Consider the following 17,753-nt stretch of genomic DNA (forward strand, 5'->3'; position numbering starts at 1 on the left):
GGTTTTTAATAATTTTTCAAAATTTTGAATTAAACTGAATGTTCAAAGTGGATAGAAATCGGGTTCAAAGATTCCGTTACTGTTACGTACGTACAACCCAATCTAATAAAAGCGTGTTAACAAGCAAGTTATGAAAAATAATGGATTATATAAAAAAAATAACCTGGATAAGGATATGAAATAAAACAACAATTTACCACATATTATTATTTATTACAGCCTCGTTTCAACAACGTGTAGGATCTCTGTCAAATACTGATTGATTTACAACAAGATGTATGTCTACAGCGATTAACCACTAATTGCAATACTTCAATAATATGACAACACTTTGCTTGCTAAATGTAACTCATACCAATTCTATCAACTCACAAAATCTAACAACTTTTAAAGTTCTTACAAAGTTGAAAAAATATTCCTTTTCTTTGTAAAATGTTGACTGACATCATTCTTTAAGAGGTACTCAGTGTAATTCAGGCATAGTTAATTTTTCGAGTGTCAATTTATCAACAAAATGTCACCATACTATCTCCAAGCGTTAAGATAAAGCTAACAATGCAACGCCACGAGATTCTCACACATCTTGATTACCCGATATCCATTGATATGAAACTTGACAACATTCAAACAAGAATATAAAACTTACTCGCATTAACATTCGATTTATAACCGATCAACGGTTGATAATTCCAGTGAAAGGGAACAAATGCAAACTATTACTACTTGGTATTAAAAATAATATGTTGAAGGCGGTTAATACTTATAAATGTAACAATAAAATGTTATTGTCCTTCACTTTAATGTTCATTTAAATAAAACTGGAGGGATGAACTTAAACATAACAAGAATGTACCTAGTTTTTTATACTTGAATAGAAAATATTCAGACGATACAATAATAAGGAAAAAGTTTATTAAAAGCGCCTCAACATATTATTTTTCAAAGGCCCATCCAGCATTTCAGTTGGCATCTCCAAAGTATTCCTTGGCAGCCTTGGTGTCAGGCTTGATCGTCTTGGAGCCAGGCTGCCAGTTGGCAGGGCACACTTCTCCATACTTGTCAGTGTATTGGAATGCTTGCACCAGCCTAAGAGTCTCCTCAACTGATCTGTTGACAAAAATTAAAGGAATTACAGGTAAAGTTGGAAACAGGAAATACAAAAATTATCATCATCATCAACCCGTTACTGACCCACTGCTGGGCACGCGTCTCCTCCCAGAATGAGACGGATTAGGCCACAGTCCACCGGGCTGGCCAAGTGCGTATTGGTAGACTTCCCATACCTTTGAGATTTTTTTTATAAATCTTTCAGGTATGCAGGTTTCCTTACGATGTTTTCCTTCACCGTTTAGCTAGTGATAATTTTTTTTTATAATACGCACATAATTTTAAAAATTAGAGGTGCGTGCCTGGGATTTGAACCTCGGACCCCTCGATCGAGAGGCCGAGTTTCTTAACCAATAGGCTATCACAGCCTTATACAAAAATATAAGTAATTAATTAAAATACTAAAATATGAGGCAGTAGAATTTTTGTGCTTTGACTGGGATGGCACCACGGTATCACCAATTTTTGCTTTATGAAATAGTGTTGTCAGCCATTTATGTATGACATTTAGTTTGATGGCAGAAATATTGTTATGATTTCATTAACCCTTTCCTGAGTTCAGTTCTTTTTAAGCAAAATAACAACACAGCAGTGACTATTTAATATCAGGTGGGCCGCATGGTCGTTTACAGTTCAATTACCCAAAAAACGTTAGGCAATAAAAACATTACATTACCACATTGTTATGCAAAGAAATTAGAACTAGCACATAACTATGTACATATGTAAAAAAAAGTTCTAAGAGGTGCAAATTGTAGTAAGGGCAAGTCACAATGACACAGTGCTAAATCAATTATCGGGTCGCCTCAATACATGACAAAGCTGATAAAGGTATGACGATGTAGTAACTGTAATAGGCGTGATGGCTGCATGACTGTGATAAAATATTGATTATCACGTGTCTGCTAATGATACGATAATTGACCCAATTTAGATTTCTTTTTATAAAATACGAAACGAGAATGAAGGGCATCTGACAGTTATTACAGTATTACTTGGAAAAATAAAAAATGTATATTGTTACGTCTGAAGAATGAGTTGGAACCTTATACAAGTGTAACTTGCCATACCCTCAAAACCAGAACACAACAGCGTTTGACATTGTTGGTATAAATTACAAAAATAGGATTAGCAGTGGTGCCGCCACACTTCTCACAGCCCAATATAAAAAGAAACATACTTGTCTGATGTAATAATTATTTTACGAACTCAAAGATAAACATTTTGGTCAAATGCAAGAGGCGATACAGAAAAATATCCACCAGATTCTTGTTTTACTTCTAAAAGTTCCGTGGGCATTAACCATTTTATTATAACAGTGCCAGACAAAGATAACAATTTATTAAATTCCCAAGAAAATCCGCCTCGTGATCAATCATAGTAAGTTACACAGATTTGTCAAATATTACGAAAATAAAAATTATCGAAATCCATAATTATATTTGCTTCTTTATCTAATTGAAAAATCCTTTTATCTATTAAATTAGCATTCCATTATCGATCACTATCATTTTGCTTAATCATGAGTAAATAAAATTTTAATTTCACCATTTACGTCAACAAATTTAATGTCTGTAAGTAGCTAATTGGAGTCGGGTTGTAAGCTTGTTTTATTAAATACAAGTAGTAGGAGTAAAGTTAGTAAGTAAAGTTGTAGGACTCTCTCTGATGTAGTTAGACTCCGTGAGGTACAAATGCTACACTTTTTCTTCTTAATTACAGCAAAGTTGAGTGCTGCTGCGTTCTCGTTTAGTTTAGTATGTCCCTAGGATAGCAAAGAAACTGTGGTCAACCTCAGTGATGACTCTTATTTGGGGTTGACAACTGATGTCCGTAAGCGGCATTTACTTGCCAGAACTGCTCGTTTGCCACTTCTACTTGATAGGAAAAGCTAGCTAGCATCTACAAGCATCTATATTCTGACAGCCTATGTTCCAGGAAGGTATTTTGTCAGTTAGTTACTGGTAACAGCTGAATGGTCTCACCGTCCAACGGGCAGGTCGTTGACGGTGATCTGTCGCAGGTTCTGTTTGTCGTCGATGATGAAGAGGCCGCGGAAGGGGATGCCGGTCTCGTCGTCCAGCACGCCGTAGTCGCGCGCGATGCGGTGAGACTTGTCCGATATGATCGGGATGTTCATTGGCCCGAGACCACCTGGAAAATAAAATAAAATAAATTTAGCTCTCTCTCTCTCTCGCACACTCTCACACCACACTCTATCTACCACTCCCGGTACCATCGTCACACTTATTACACATAAATCAATGTAGGATTAGTATCATCAAGGACAATAAATCTTTCAACATATCTATGTGTTTTCATCATCAAGTGTAGCGGTCAATGAAGGACACCACACTGCATTATAACAGAAGTGTTAAGTGCTGCTGTGTTCTGCTTTGATAGGTGTGGGAAGGGAGACATATTTTTTTTAAAGATGTGTGTTATAGAGTTTCTTTCGCCGCTTCTTCTCCATAACGAAACAACTTGGTGGTAGTTGTATTAACATTCAGAAAGTGCTCTGTAAAGAACCTATTTTGAATAAAAAAAAATGATTTGATTTGATTACTTATAATAGATGTTCTAACTTAATCCCCAGAAGGAGCAACGCTTCTTTAGCCGAACTCAGGTGATTAAAGATGTCCATCGGCGGCAGTAGCCACTTTAGCCACCAGATGGACAGTTTCATTGTTTGCTTCTTGTATATTGTTACAAATAATTATAATAAATGTTGAATGTACACTTTAAATCATACTTATGCCTACATGTTAATACTATTGAAGCAATCGTTAGTGATTATTAAATATTTTGACTACATGTACTATGTAGCAGAGTGGCACCATGCCAATTTACCGAGCGGGATCCTGAGTTGCATTTCAAGCCAAGATTTTCTAGTCGCTATGTAAATAAAATATGCCAATTATTTTTGTTTGCACTAAATCAAAAGTGAAAATAATTTAGCATTTTCGTTCATAGAAACAGAATAATATTATGTCCGAGACCGACTTCTCTCCAGAGAGTTCTGTTTGTTTTTTCGAAATACATATAAATCGGTTTACTTTGGAATACAATTCCAAAATATGGTTCTATTATGCTTCATGTTAGGGGTATCAAGACAATGAAGACAAAAAGCCTTTTAGACCAAGACATTACGTTAGAGTCTATAGTGCTAAAGTTATGGTTCCATAAGTTATAAAACTCACCCTGTTTACGCGGGGTGTTGATCCAGGCCAGATGGGTGAAGTGCGAGTCGGTGGAGGCGGCGATTACTTCGCAGCCGATCTTGCGGAAGTCATCGGCGCGTTCGGAAAATGCGATGATCTCGGTGGGGCACACGAACGTACTGTGGAAATTAAGATACGTTTTATTATTATTTACTTGAAACCATCAAATAAATATACAAGTCGAATAGAATATTATGTAATATCCTCCTTCTTTTGGCAGATTGATAAAGCGTTACTTTTTTAGGGTTCCGTATCCTCTAAATATTTTAATGTTTTACAGTCTATGTTAACTATGGATGTTATAACAACAAATTCTAAAAAGGCTGGTGTTTTCGGCGTTCTTTGTTTTTTCTACTGAACCGTAAAAGGTAGACATCTTAAATTTTCATAGTTAATGTGACAAAAAATAATAAACTTTAAGAAATTATAGTACGGAATCCTCCGTTTGCGAGTTGGCCAATAATTATCTTTAGGTCAAGAAACTTTATAGTGTCAACATGTAAAATACACTTTTATCAGTATATAACACGTGTAAAACACAGATATTACACGACCCTACATCCTTATCAATTAAGTTTTAAAAACAAAATATGATTTCCGACATATTTTAATAGTAAAAGTAAACGAGCTTGCAGGCATCTCGTTATCACATGTCACATCGAGGATCAACTCCACGTAGATCAGGAGTACTACCTGAAGTTGAACAGTTATTACCCCTAAGGAGTGAAATGGAACGTCGAGCAATATGTTAGGTATATGGCATAAGGCATATGAAAACCCCAGCAGCAGTCTAACCACGAAGAGTTTTAACACCCTCAAAATATTATTTTAAATCGTTATATTTACCGACCTATTGTTTCGGGAAAACTTCAGATGGAAAAAATAATGTACGCTAATGATATTCCATTATAACGGTTCTGCCTGATTAAGTAGTCTTTATACCTTTGACACCACTATATATATACATACAGATAAGTAGGTTTCCTTACGATGTTTTTCACCACTGTTATAGCAAACGATAATAATTAATCCTTAACTTATGATATTTATAGAACCGTATCGAAAACATCTGTTCCAATAGTACCTACTCTAGATTAAAACGGCTTCAGTCGCAATGTAGCTTATCATTTTCGAGTGTTATGACATTTCTTCATCGATTCATACTTTATCTTAATACCTTGTTTATTTATGCTCAAGTATATGTTATTTCTTCCACATAGTAACCAGAAAACTTCGGGATTATTACCAAATTCACAAAAAATATATCCAAAGAAAACTGATGCAATATATGTATAAAGTTTCTTAGCAACGCATTTATTAGCATCGATATTCAAACATGTAAATCAATTCTGATATGTTCGATAAGATCTCACTAGAATAACATAGATCATGTTCAAATTTAAAAAGCATTTATTCAAAATTGATTCAAATATCTACTACCGATTCGGACAGTATTTCGCTATGGAGAAGCGGCGCAAGAAACTCCAAACGTGTACATATTTGCATCTTTTGAAAAGTAACAATTACACAAGTGGTAATAAAAGAATTTATTTATGGTGAAATTGGAGGTAGGTGTGTCATAACATGCTCATTTATTATTTAAATAGCGATTTACATTATAATATGCCTTTTTACATATTTCATTAAATATACCTACCTACTATATTTTGTAGCTATCTTTAATAGAAAATAATACAAAATATTTTATGGGCAAATCGACAATTGATAGTTTAACCATAGATCGTTACTACAATAACCTCTAGAGGTATATTTTCTTCAATGGCGTTTTATAATATTCCTAATTCATTTCATGGCTGAATCACTAAGCTGTAACGTTCCGGCGATAAAATGTTAGATTAGATTTTTTAGGATATAATTTAGTAGATTAGAAATGCCGTTATAAAAATATATTGTTTAAATTGTAATGAATTGCAGTGGTAAACATAAAAATACGATATAATTTTTGTGTGAAGTGATATTGAGGTTTTAGTGGCGACATATCAGTCATATTTAAGTTAGGTACTTATTACTTCTTATCTATGTATGAGTAATATCTTAGTATTATATCAAATATTTTATATGGTAATAAAATTAAAGTGCTTACATGATTTAAGAATGACTAGGGATTTCTAAGCTCACAGCTCTGGTGTGACACCGAAACAAAAAATATGTTTTTTTGTGGTCATATTAATCTTGGAAATATTCTAAAGTAATTATTTGAGATTTTCAAAGAGATTATGGGGTCTTCCTTTCTTTTCAACATTTTTTTCAGTCTTCAACACTGCGAATCATTAATACGGAGCCTAAAATTTATATACCACAGTCACAATTGAAGACATTTTATACGAGACGAGATAAATATAAAATAATACAAATAAATGCCACCTAACAACCGAACGAGGTGTAAGAAAAACGCTTAACCGGTTCAAGTCCGTTAGAACGGGTTTTCGGCAGTTACAGTTTCATTTGGGTCGCTCAATTGTTACAAATACATATAATTGCTTGGGTCTTGCATATTATTAAAAGTATATAATTAATTCGAATGTAAATTTAAAAAAAAAACATGTAAAGATTACTTGGCACGTTTAAATGTGTGTAAAATGTTTTTACTTCATAAAAGCAATGTTGTGTTAGACTAGCTGACCCGGCAAACTTTGTACCGCCTCAAAATCTATTTATCAAATATATTAATATAAAATATAGCCTATGTTACTCGTAGATAATGTAGCTTTTGAATGGTGAAAGAATTTTTAAAATAGGTCCAGTAGTTTTTTAGCCTATTCATTACAATCAAACAAACAAAGTTTTCCTCTTTATAATATTATAGTATAGAAATAGCCGAAAAGTGGCAGCAAAGTAACCATTTAATAATAGCTGCAGACGATAAAAAATAGATAAGCCAATTACGCTTCGCACTGCGCTACATTTATATTAGTACTATGTCTATCACGGCAACAATTATCAGGTAAGATAATCAAAACTGTAATACTCACAAGTCGAGCGGGTAGAAGAACAGCACGACGTACTTCCCCTTGTAGTCGGAGAGGGAGACATCCTTGAACTCGCCGTTCACCACCGCGGTGGTCTTGAACTGGGGCGCGGGCTTCGTCAGCTGCAGAGGCATCTTGTTGAAACTGGAAACGGTAAGGTTTGCTGTTAATGCATAGCAACGGGGTGTTAGAAGATTTTGTGTTTATTTCGAGTAGGTTTGTCTTTTTGTCGGACACGTTTCTCCCAAAACTGGGGGCTATGAGGTGCGTATTCCACGCTTCTCTAATGTCCTTTAGGTTTAGGTTAGATTTATGATTGTTATCCCATCATAAGTCAGAACTGATGGCTTACAGGTACATGCCGTCCTACGTGACATGTCCTGTGGCCTGTGCTTGTGCCTGTGACAAGCAAGGAGACGAAGTGTACTATTGAACTACAGTGTCCAACGTGTAAATATGAAGTAACGTTCACGACTCGTGGATTGGATAGTGATCTTTTTGGATTGTTCATTGCAGAGTTTCGTGCCTTTGGTTACAATGTACACCAATTCAATACCCGGTATACCATCTTAAAAATAATATTTTGGGAATGAGTATAAAATATAATGAATGTCTTTTATTGACAAGATTATGTCTCACGTGATGTTTGCGAAATACTATGCATGTTTATGCATGCTTAGGAGTATTTCGACAATTTATCTTAGAGATAACGAATATTATTGCAAGTGTTCATGAATTCTCGAAAGTTAGGATTTAAGTCACTTTAGAGAAGTTTAGTGTTATCGGGGAAATGATAACAGATCAAGTCTATGGCTCGCGTTATGTTTGAATATGACACACAGGTAAGATTTATCTATCATCAGCTATCATCTGAAAGTCATAATCAAATTTATATTGCTTAGTTTCAATCACTACTTTTAGTTATCATAACTTCCTCTGAACTTGGACTTCCTAAAGTGTTTCTCACTGTTTTTACAAACAGAAAACGATTTACTTGAATATTATTATGTTTAAAGTCGTGATATCTAATATTATTAATAACCACTGTTATTGCGCTAGAATGTTCGTCAATTACATAAACTTCACTATCGAAGGTTAACCGATATCTACATGTTACTTACTACTGATATTACTATCGACAGTTGTATTCTATACAGCTTAGAATAAAAACAAATCGCTAAGTTATTATTCCGGCAAAAAGATTGAACAGATAAATTTGTTAATTGATATTTTATGAAGTCTTTTACTACTGATACAATGCAAATTGATATGAAGTCAATTATAATATTCTCGTGGTGACCACTTTATTCAAACTACTTAACAAAGCGAACATACGACTTAATTCAAAATATTATTCGCGAGATGCAAAGCTGCCACGCCTAACAATTAGGAAAAACTTCCCCATTCTGCAGTATTTTTTTTCCGCCAAATAACAAGATGACTTTCCTTCAATACGCATCGATATTCATGTTACTATGCTAGTTCCGCATATCATGATGAACCTACAAGATGTAACTACCCACGACAGCTACAATCATAATTGGACGAACCGGTCGGAAGAGTTCTCGCATTCAACCCCATATCTCAAGACATACACTGGTTGATCTAAGGGCACGGTTCGCCACACCCGCACTAGACAGTTCCCATCGCCGTTGTACATATAGTCGGTTAGGAGACCGCATGTCAGCATGTTCGTGAGAACCGCTGTGAGGTTACTGACCCTGGGGACAATGGGACTCACGGTTTAGATTTGAACTACTTTTATTTAAGCCGCTTGGTAAAATGCCTGCTGGTTATAGGTAGCGCGAGAGCCCTACTAGAAAAAATGTACCCCCGTATAAAGAGCCCAAAACCCTAATATACAGCGTGTAACAAATTGTCTTTACACCATCAATACCTAGTGGCAGATATAATAACAATAATAAGCAATGATAGATAATTCATACCAATTAGGTATCAACATCTGAAACGGCTGACATAGTAAATTTTTAGAAGACAATTATGAAGTAAATTTCAATTTCACTTAGGGTAAACTAACTTGTTCGCGTATAGTGTCATGTGATCATGATGCCAGCTGTACAACAATGTACTATTCGTAGAATCAATAAGTGAAAGGCGAAATGTAACATGCACGTGTAATACGATAGACCGCACTGGGTCAAGCTACGGCGTCAGTTCTCAGATATTCATGTATTCATTCATATGAGATACATATTCATTCATAGAGATGTAAAAGTATCACTAAGAAAGAAAATTCTCTGAATATATATCTGTAGCAGATATACCTTAATTTATGGAAATAAAAATCGTAATGATCGTATTCCATATGGTACAGGATCCCTAGTATAGTTTTCATCATTTATTAATAACAAGCTGATTTTTCGTGAGTAGCTTCGTTTCGACAAGACGCCCAACATTTTTCCTTACAGCAATGTTGGTAAATGGTAGCTTGATGGGGCAGCAAGGATAAAATATGTTGACCGGACGAATTCTAAAAATTTATTACTAACCAAATTTTTCTTTGTTAATTATCAAGATAATTATTTAAATAACGTGAAAAAATATTTGTCCTACAAAATATAAGGTTTTTATTAAGGCGTCCCCCCTCTCCAACATGTATCATAAACAAGGTCATGAAAAATAATTACTAACCAGCTGATTTTTTTTTTATTGGCTGTCTACCATTTACATAGTCTACCATGCACATTGTCCTACAAATTGCATGGTATGTCATCTCGGACCTACGCTGAAAAGATGTTAATTCCGCAGGATTATTTTTTTTATTAGTAACTGTAGGACAAAGGTATCACGTGATAGGATAATATAATTTTTATCTAAATAAAACAATGTCCTACAAAAAAAAGGGTAACTTTTATTAATCCTACAAGATTTGTAATTTAACTATAATATAATATAAATAAACTATAAAACTGGCGGACTGGAATAACGTACTTCGCAATTTGTAGGACAATGTGGGTAGTAAGCTGTGTAAATGTTAGACAGCTAATAAAAAAAAAAATCAGCTGGTTAGTAATTATTTTTCATGACCTTGTTTATGATACATGTTGGAGACGGGGGACGCCTTAAAAAAAACCTTATATTTTGTACGACAAATATTTTTTCACGTTATTTAGATAATTGTCTCGATAATTAATAAAAAAATAATCGGTTAGTAATATTTTTTTTTGATTCGTCAAATCAACATATTTCATCCCTATTATTTTAGTTATAAACCACAATCGAGAACTTTCGTACGAGAATTTGTTGGGCGTCTCATTGAAACGAAGCTATTCTGGAACACTCAGCTTGATACTAATTATTTTTACATTAAGTATTAGTACTACAACTTTTAAGTGTAGGTCCGAGATGACATACCATGTAATTTGTAGGACAATGTGCATGGTAGACTATGTAAATGGTAGACAGCCAATAAAAAAAAAATCAGCTGGTTAGTAATTATTTTTCATGACCTTGTTTATGATACATGTTGGAGAGGGGGGACGCCTTAATAAAAACCTTATATTTTGTAGGACAAATATTTTTTCACGTTATTTAAATAATTATCTTGATAATTAACAAAGAAAAATTTGGTTAGTAATAAATTTTTAGAATTCGTCCGGTCAACATATTTTATCCTTGCTGCCCCATCAAGCTACCATTTACCAACATTGCTGTAAGGAAAAATGTTGGGCGTCTTGTCGAAACGAAGCTACTCACGAAAAATCAGCTTGTTATTAATAAATGATGAAAACTATACTAGGGATCCTGTACTAATAGTGCTACATAAGTGCAAATTTATATTCTACTGGCATTGAGATTTTCTAATTAGTATTATTCATTACTATGTAACTAAACTACTATGTTAAACCACTGACGTTCAAGCAATCAATTTTTTTTCATAAAATTTTTTAGCAGGTCTTAAGAATATGCCATTCCAAAATAATTATTAATTATGTTTATCGTAAAAGTCACGACGTGATTTATATGTTGTCTAAATTAGAAATAATTCGATAGACATTTTGAAAAATATGTACCTAAATGATGATTTATTTACTTTATCGAGTTGATAAATCATACAAAAGTAATCAGTAAATTTGATAAAAACACATTCTGTCCTTAATTCCAACACGTGCTTGTTTGTAAAAACTTTATCAAGGCAATCAAAGGAATTACGTTTAGTATAGTAATTTGTAATTTGATTGACTGCACGATTAGGTACTGATTACGGTATGTGCGTGTTTCTTTGTTGATATTCATTTAAAAACGTTTACATAAATAGCTTTATTAAATGATATTATAGTATTTATTTTAAGTAATTACTTTTACTGTCACAGACTGTGGCCTTGGTTCCGCTTGCTTGGAGTACCTAGTTATGGTCTATCAGTAGCTGTGACTGGCGGTTTCAACCGTGTAAAATTGAGGACGACGTAGTTTTTTCTGGTTCCGTTAGAAAATCCTTCATTGTTGTTTTCGGAAACGGACTCATATTAGGTTATTCCTTATTATCTAACTGTTAGCGAAGTTCTCCTCCTCAAAATCGGTCCATATTTTGGATAATTATTTAATGATTTCCCATAATACCTAATGTAACATTAAGTAGGTTGCTGTTGCTTGATTACTGGATAATCGCATTGCATTCAAACAATCGGATAATATCTTGGTGTCTGTGTAGAACAATCGTATCGTTATCAACTGCATTGTATGCAATCAGCTAATTAATTTATCCCATCTCTGATCTAATCAGTGCAACGCGCATGTCATGGAGATATGCATATTGATCAAATAATGAGCTATATTCAGATATAAAGGAAACCTGCAAGTCATCTCGAGATAATTATAAACTGCTATAAAAAGTCGTTTAAAAGATAAGTATTCACTATTTATGGTTCGAAATCTTCCGATATTAATGATCACTGGAATAGCAATTATTACTTAATGCGTTAATAAATTTGCAAGAACAAGTTGTTTTCCAGCACATCTTCCTACACTTCCGCCTTCTTATAATATAAAAAACTATTCGCTTTTATTGTTTCATCTACTATAACTATTGTTAGTTTAAATAAATTGCTTAATTAATTTTATTCCAGCCACATATTGTTGAACCTACACAAGGGTCGTAAATTGATTATTTATTGTTTGCACTATCGTTTGCACGCGTACCTGCATTAATTAAAAACTCGCTTAATATATTCAATTTTAAGTACATTGTAGCAACTTTATTATGTACATGTACTTCAATATAACATAACCGTGAGATATTTTTAAGATGGCAGAATCTTTGGGTTTCGACTCCGGCGGCACTATCGCCACACCTATTTCTGTCTAATAACAGCAGTATTCAGAGCTGCTTTAATCAGCTTTGATGGGTGGTAATAGCGACCTCCTGCCTCCTTAGGGGGGCAGGAATGCATTTATGGCCAACCTAAGATAGGTTCCAATCAGAGATTGATTACCGTTGTACATGAGCGGCGGAAGCCACTCACCGTCCTATCGACTATAGTTTGCTACATCAGTATTATAAAAAAAAAACTTGTTGCGTTACGGAAGTACACCTTACAATATATTGTGCAACAATTTGTATGATGTAGTCAGTCGTACACCGTACTTAATCTTTATAGTAGGTACAAAGTTCCCATGAACTATGACTCGGTGTACATACGTACTAAACTGGTATGCAGTTCACGTTTAGGATTGACTTAACTTATAAGGTATATCTCAAAGTACATCGACATCCTTACAGAGCAATACAGTGTGGAATTAGCCAGCAGATAAGTAGTTTATTCTTGATGAATTCGATCTAAAAGAGACCATAACCGAAATTACAGATTCCGTACACAAGTAGACCTCGAGATGGATATAGAACACATTAGGTTCAGAAAATTTATATAAAGGGATTGGACTGGTTCAACACTAGACACGTTTTAAATAATTAACAACAAAAATATTTCTACACAGAAAGAAATTCCTTCAGAAATCTTGTACGCGACAAACAAACCGATTGACAAAATAAAGATGTTGTAACAAGGAATAAAATAATGATAAATCACATTAACAATTCTAAATCGCTACATACTTTATTTTATCAATATTGTTATTTATTGGTTTACGTAAGTAAAGTTAAAAAAACATAGAATGTGCCGTAAAATAGCCTGCGTGTTACTGTAATAGTAGGCGGCAATACGTACGACGTATTCATTATTTATTTACACGTTATTGATTCTCATTAATACTTAATACATACGTCAATTACGATGTTACGACTGAGTCTAGTTTTTCCTTGAGGAAGGAACAATTTATTAAATTATGTTGGGTTGAGTATCTACAAATTTTATTTACCCTTACTAAGTGCTCTTGCATTCGTATCCTGAAGTGCCTATAAGCAACAAATAGAATGAAATGTATGTTTTTACGTATGTATAAATGCAAAGAGATTTAGAAAGAAATAAAGAATTTACTAAATATTTTACACTTTAACATTTACATGCAAAAACCCGAACGACGCAGTTGACGATGGTCGACATATAAAATAGACCTGTTACCAATTGGCAATAAGTCATGGATCACACATGTCCTCCCCACGTTCTCTACATTACCTACTACTGAAATATAAATGTAACTGAAATTTACATTACAACAGTGTGTTCTTGATATTGGCATATACAGTACCATACTAACCTACTACCATTTTTACTTCAATTCTACATTCTAGGACACATACTAAATACTATAAATAATAAAGAACCTCATAGAGAAAGGCCTCATCATGGGCATCAGGTGTTCAGGCTTATTGAGGTCCAAGCTTGTGACCTCGTCACCGCGGCAGTAACACTTGTGTTCCATCGACATCTTCCACTTGGTAATTTATATGGCTGGATAAAAAGGGATTAAGGTTATATAGGATGTGATGTGGATTAATAGAATAGGTTAGGTTATGTCAGGATAGGATATAGTTTAGTAGGGAAAATTTTTCAAGAAAGTCAGCTTATAACCATAATTGCAAATTAACATTCTATGGATTTCAAAAAAAAAAATCAATAATAATTGAAGTGAGTAACTGCACCAATGCTCTAATTAAATACTCATGTTCCACAAATAAATTAACCCATTAATTGATTCATTCCGCTCAGTACAATGGCTCATCAATATATGTATTTGAATATTACTTACACAACTTAATAGTAAATTCTTCTGGGTTTTTCGTAAATAATAAAAATAAATATCAAACTAGTAAATAATCCAGAAATTGAAAATATTTATTAAAATCTAGAATATTAGAAAATATAATTTATCTATGCAAATGTTAAATTTTAATATTATGCATATTACCCCCCACAATTTAGGTAAATATAATTAAATATCATTGAAACAATAAGTACTTGAATATTAATAAAATTGAAAGCATAGAAACAAAATACCGGATAACTGTATTCACCATTTTATTAAATTACTTAACTTAATTTGCATATTTTATTTGCAGTCCATGCAATTAATGTCAATCAAAGCTAGAATAACTGTATAATGTTACAGTTGCATGCAATATTTCAATATAAAATCAATTATCACAAATATAGAACTAACGAGAAATATCTGTATGGAGATTTACAAATAGACTTCAGTATAACTTATTTCCACTACCATTTTAGCCTGTAAAATGACTGTAATCATATCACAAATACTTGTTACAGTTACTTGGAATCATATTTTCTGTGTCAATGAACTACAGATAAAACAAAATCGTATTTGAGGTCAATAACTGATCAGAAATTACAAAAGATAATAACTATAATTATACATTTAGAAGAATTAAGTCCCGGCATTTATTTTTTCATTTAATAGTGTTTAATATAACTTGCAGGAAACAACACAAAGCATTATATGATAACACATGCAATAATTGAAACTATAAGCTTAAGCTTAAACAGATTGACAGCAAATACTGTTTCACTGAAACATATCTATACTTATAAAAAGACTTGTTCGACTGATTCTTCATCACGGAGCCTAAACTATTGTAAATAGTAAAGGTAAAATTTTGTCCAAATTTTAAAGTTAATTTTTTTTAAATATTATGTTATGGTATTTAGGCATATGCAGTTACTGGCAAAAGGTAGTACATATACAGGTAAATATCTTAATAGTATCTTTAAGGGCATGTATAAAATTACTACATGGAAAGGGAAATAATTCAGTGTAAGACATAGTGCAATACCAATTTACATTAACAAATAACATTTGAATGAAAACAATAGTCAATTACATTTGTATAAATATTCAGGTCGTTGTAATACATACATTTACATTGACTTTTTAACCTCTTTAAAGAAATATTGAGTTTTTTACTTAAAAGCAAATTAGTTTTTAGCTGGAATTCATTACTGTAAATGTAGTTGTTTTTATAAACCCTATATTTCCTTATATATCATTTGCATTTCAAGTATCAAATAGTAATGTCAATACCCTTGTTATATCTATTTTAATTTTTGCACATATGAATACTTAAACCGCATCTGTGTAATGTCTAATCTGTCTGTGTAATCTAAATATAAGACATCGGCAAGTAGCAAATGCAGTGTAATTATTTCAATGGTTTGAAACATATGAAAAAACAGCCAAGCATGCCTTCCGATGGTAAATTGTTACTGCTAACATTATTTTTTAAATAAAATTGAAGTCATTTAGATTTAAAACAGAAGAAAAGTAAAAAAATATAAATTCTACTGATATTTTGTAAAATTGCCCATGTAACTATTAATTATTATTAAAATTGTTTGATCTTGATTTAAGTTTGAAAATATTGTTGTAACATTAACCAAAAATTGTCTGTCAATAATCTTTTCTTTGGGGAGTCATTTCAAAAAACTAAAATCAACACTAATATAATACTTGCATAGGAGGTTTAATAGCTCTTGGTAATAAAGAAAGTTAATGCTATATAAATTATTGCTGAAATATCTGTTTCTTCTATAAAGGTATCCTATTGCATTTAATTTGAAAATACCATCACCTTCTAGGCCAATATTTCATGAATTTCAACTTGTTCAATAAATTTTTCGTATCATGCAGTACCCTGTACCCAGTACTGACCTTGGCAAAAACTTTTTCGCAATATTTCCGTTCATTGAGTCAGACTCACTGCGAACTCTTTTCCTATTAAATTCTTCTTGCATCTTAACCTTTGATACAAAGTGCGAAATTACCAAAATGAGAATAAAACGACGTAATAACCTACAAAGGCATTTAAAGCCATGAGGTCTCATAAAGTAACAAAATAAATAAAAATGAAGGTACTTTAGTCAAATAGACGTTAATTCAGACGAATGTGGGCTGTCGGCCATTACAAAATAAGCCGCTAGACATATTGCACAACAGTTATTACTTATTTAACGTGTCTAAAGACTTCTCCAGATCCTAAATAATACTAGTTAAACTTAACTCGACTTACGACGCTTAGAGAGGCGTTGCGGTTTATGAAAGGGATTCTAGATGAATCTTCGCATTACCGGTAAGCGACGTAAATTAGTAATACGTAGTTCTTATGAATATGCGCTTCATATAATTCAACTTGACACAAAATTAAATGATAAAAAATATTGGTCACAAGTAAAAAAAATGTTTAAGAAAGAAAATAATTGGTACTTACAGGAAATGAAGTTTGGTGCTCAAAAAAACAAACGCACTCAATAAACGTTGGCGTGGAAATGACAATTTATTCTTATTCGCAAAGAAACTGTCAGATGTTAATAGATTTACTTGACAACCGAGCTGACATTTGTTTGGCATACCGGTGCCATTAGCCGCAAGTTGTCACAGATAAAAACTATGAATACGTATTCAGCCAGTGATGCAACTCTGGTATAAACAAATTATTCTAAAATATAACACGTAATCTATGTTGAAGTAATGAAACAGCAGAGTGTGTAAATTTTATTAAATTGCTTACTCATTTCCACCTTGTTCTTTAGATACTTTCTATGAGATAGTTAAATAACGCTTAAATAGATGGCGCTTACTTCAATAATTTTAAAGATAATAGGTACCTACGTCACGACTCACGAGCAGGCCGTGTCACAGTGCCGTTGAGCAGAGAACTTTCTTATTCATAAATTATAGTATTTACGTATGTTAAGGCCACATTTTTTATCCAAACACATCCTAAGATAAAAATTCTGACATATTTTTTTTTCAATCGCAATTTCTACTATTTTCTATAATACAGTCATATTACAAAATACAATATTTTTGGCCTTGAAGTAGTATTTTATTGATCCTATAGATAAATTGGCATATACAACAAGTTAAGTTATAATGTAGGTAAATGTAATATCATTAAATATAATTATAAAATTAGAGGCTTCAAGTATTCATAAGTTTATGTAAACTCTTAAAAATTATATTAAAAAACATTAAACAAACACATCTCACTGCCTTTACCAGT

The 17,753-nt window shown here is 32.9% G+C and overlaps 1 protein-coding gene across 4 annotated transcripts; it reads right to left on the bottom strand.

The window, feature by feature from the left end:
- Window positions 1-192: 192 nt before the first annotated feature.
- Jafrac1 (thiol peroxiredoxin) lies at window positions 193-17,117 on the bottom strand. 4 transcript variants are annotated; one of them, XM_073079413.1, is made up of 7 exons: window positions 16,959-17,090; window positions 14,061-14,187; window positions 8,869-9,039; window positions 7,322-7,462; window positions 4,308-4,447; window positions 3,093-3,261; window positions 193-1,107 (listed from the first exon to the last, which is right to left on the bottom strand). In XM_073079413.1, the coding sequence occupies exons 2-7, from the start codon at window positions 14,162-14,164 to the stop codon at window positions 960-962; spliced, it is 873 nt and encodes a 290-aa protein (XP_072935514.1). In that variant the 5' UTR covers window positions 14,165-14,187; window positions 16,959-17,090; the 3' UTR covers window positions 193-959. The 4 variants fall into 4 exon arrangements, with proteins under 4 accessions (XP_072935514.1, XP_072935516.1, XP_072935517.1 ...); XM_073079415.1 differs by lacking the exon at window positions 8,869-9,039; XM_073079416.1 differs by lacking the exons at window positions 8,869-9,039; window positions 14,061-14,187 and adding an exon at window positions 16,403-16,491 and having other exon boundaries at window positions 16,959-17,004.
- Between the last annotated feature and the right edge of the window lie 636 nt (window positions 17,118-17,753).

The sequence above is a fragment of the Epargyreus clarus genome, unplaced genomic scaffold (assembly GCF_041222505.1).
Source record: "Epargyreus clarus isolate Ecla_fem2 unplaced genomic scaffold, WU_Ecla_fem_2.2 ptg000014l, whole genome shotgun sequence".
Taxonomy (NCBI): Eukaryota; Metazoa; Arthropoda; class Insecta; order Lepidoptera; family Hesperiidae; genus Epargyreus; species Epargyreus clarus.

Coding starts and splice junctions, on each gene's coding strand:
- Jafrac1 (XM_073079413.1), bottom strand. CDS start 14,164: ATGTCGATGGAACACAAGTGTTACTGCCGCGGTGACGAGGTCACAAGC. Junction 9,040..14,060: donor ATGAGGCCTTTCTCTATGAG/GTTCTTTATTAT, acceptor CATTGTCCCCAG/GGTCAGTAACCTCACAGCGG. Junction 1,108..3,092: donor AACGACCTGCCCGTTGGACG/GTGAGACCATTC, acceptor TTTTGTCAACAG/ATCAGTTGAGGAGACTCTTA.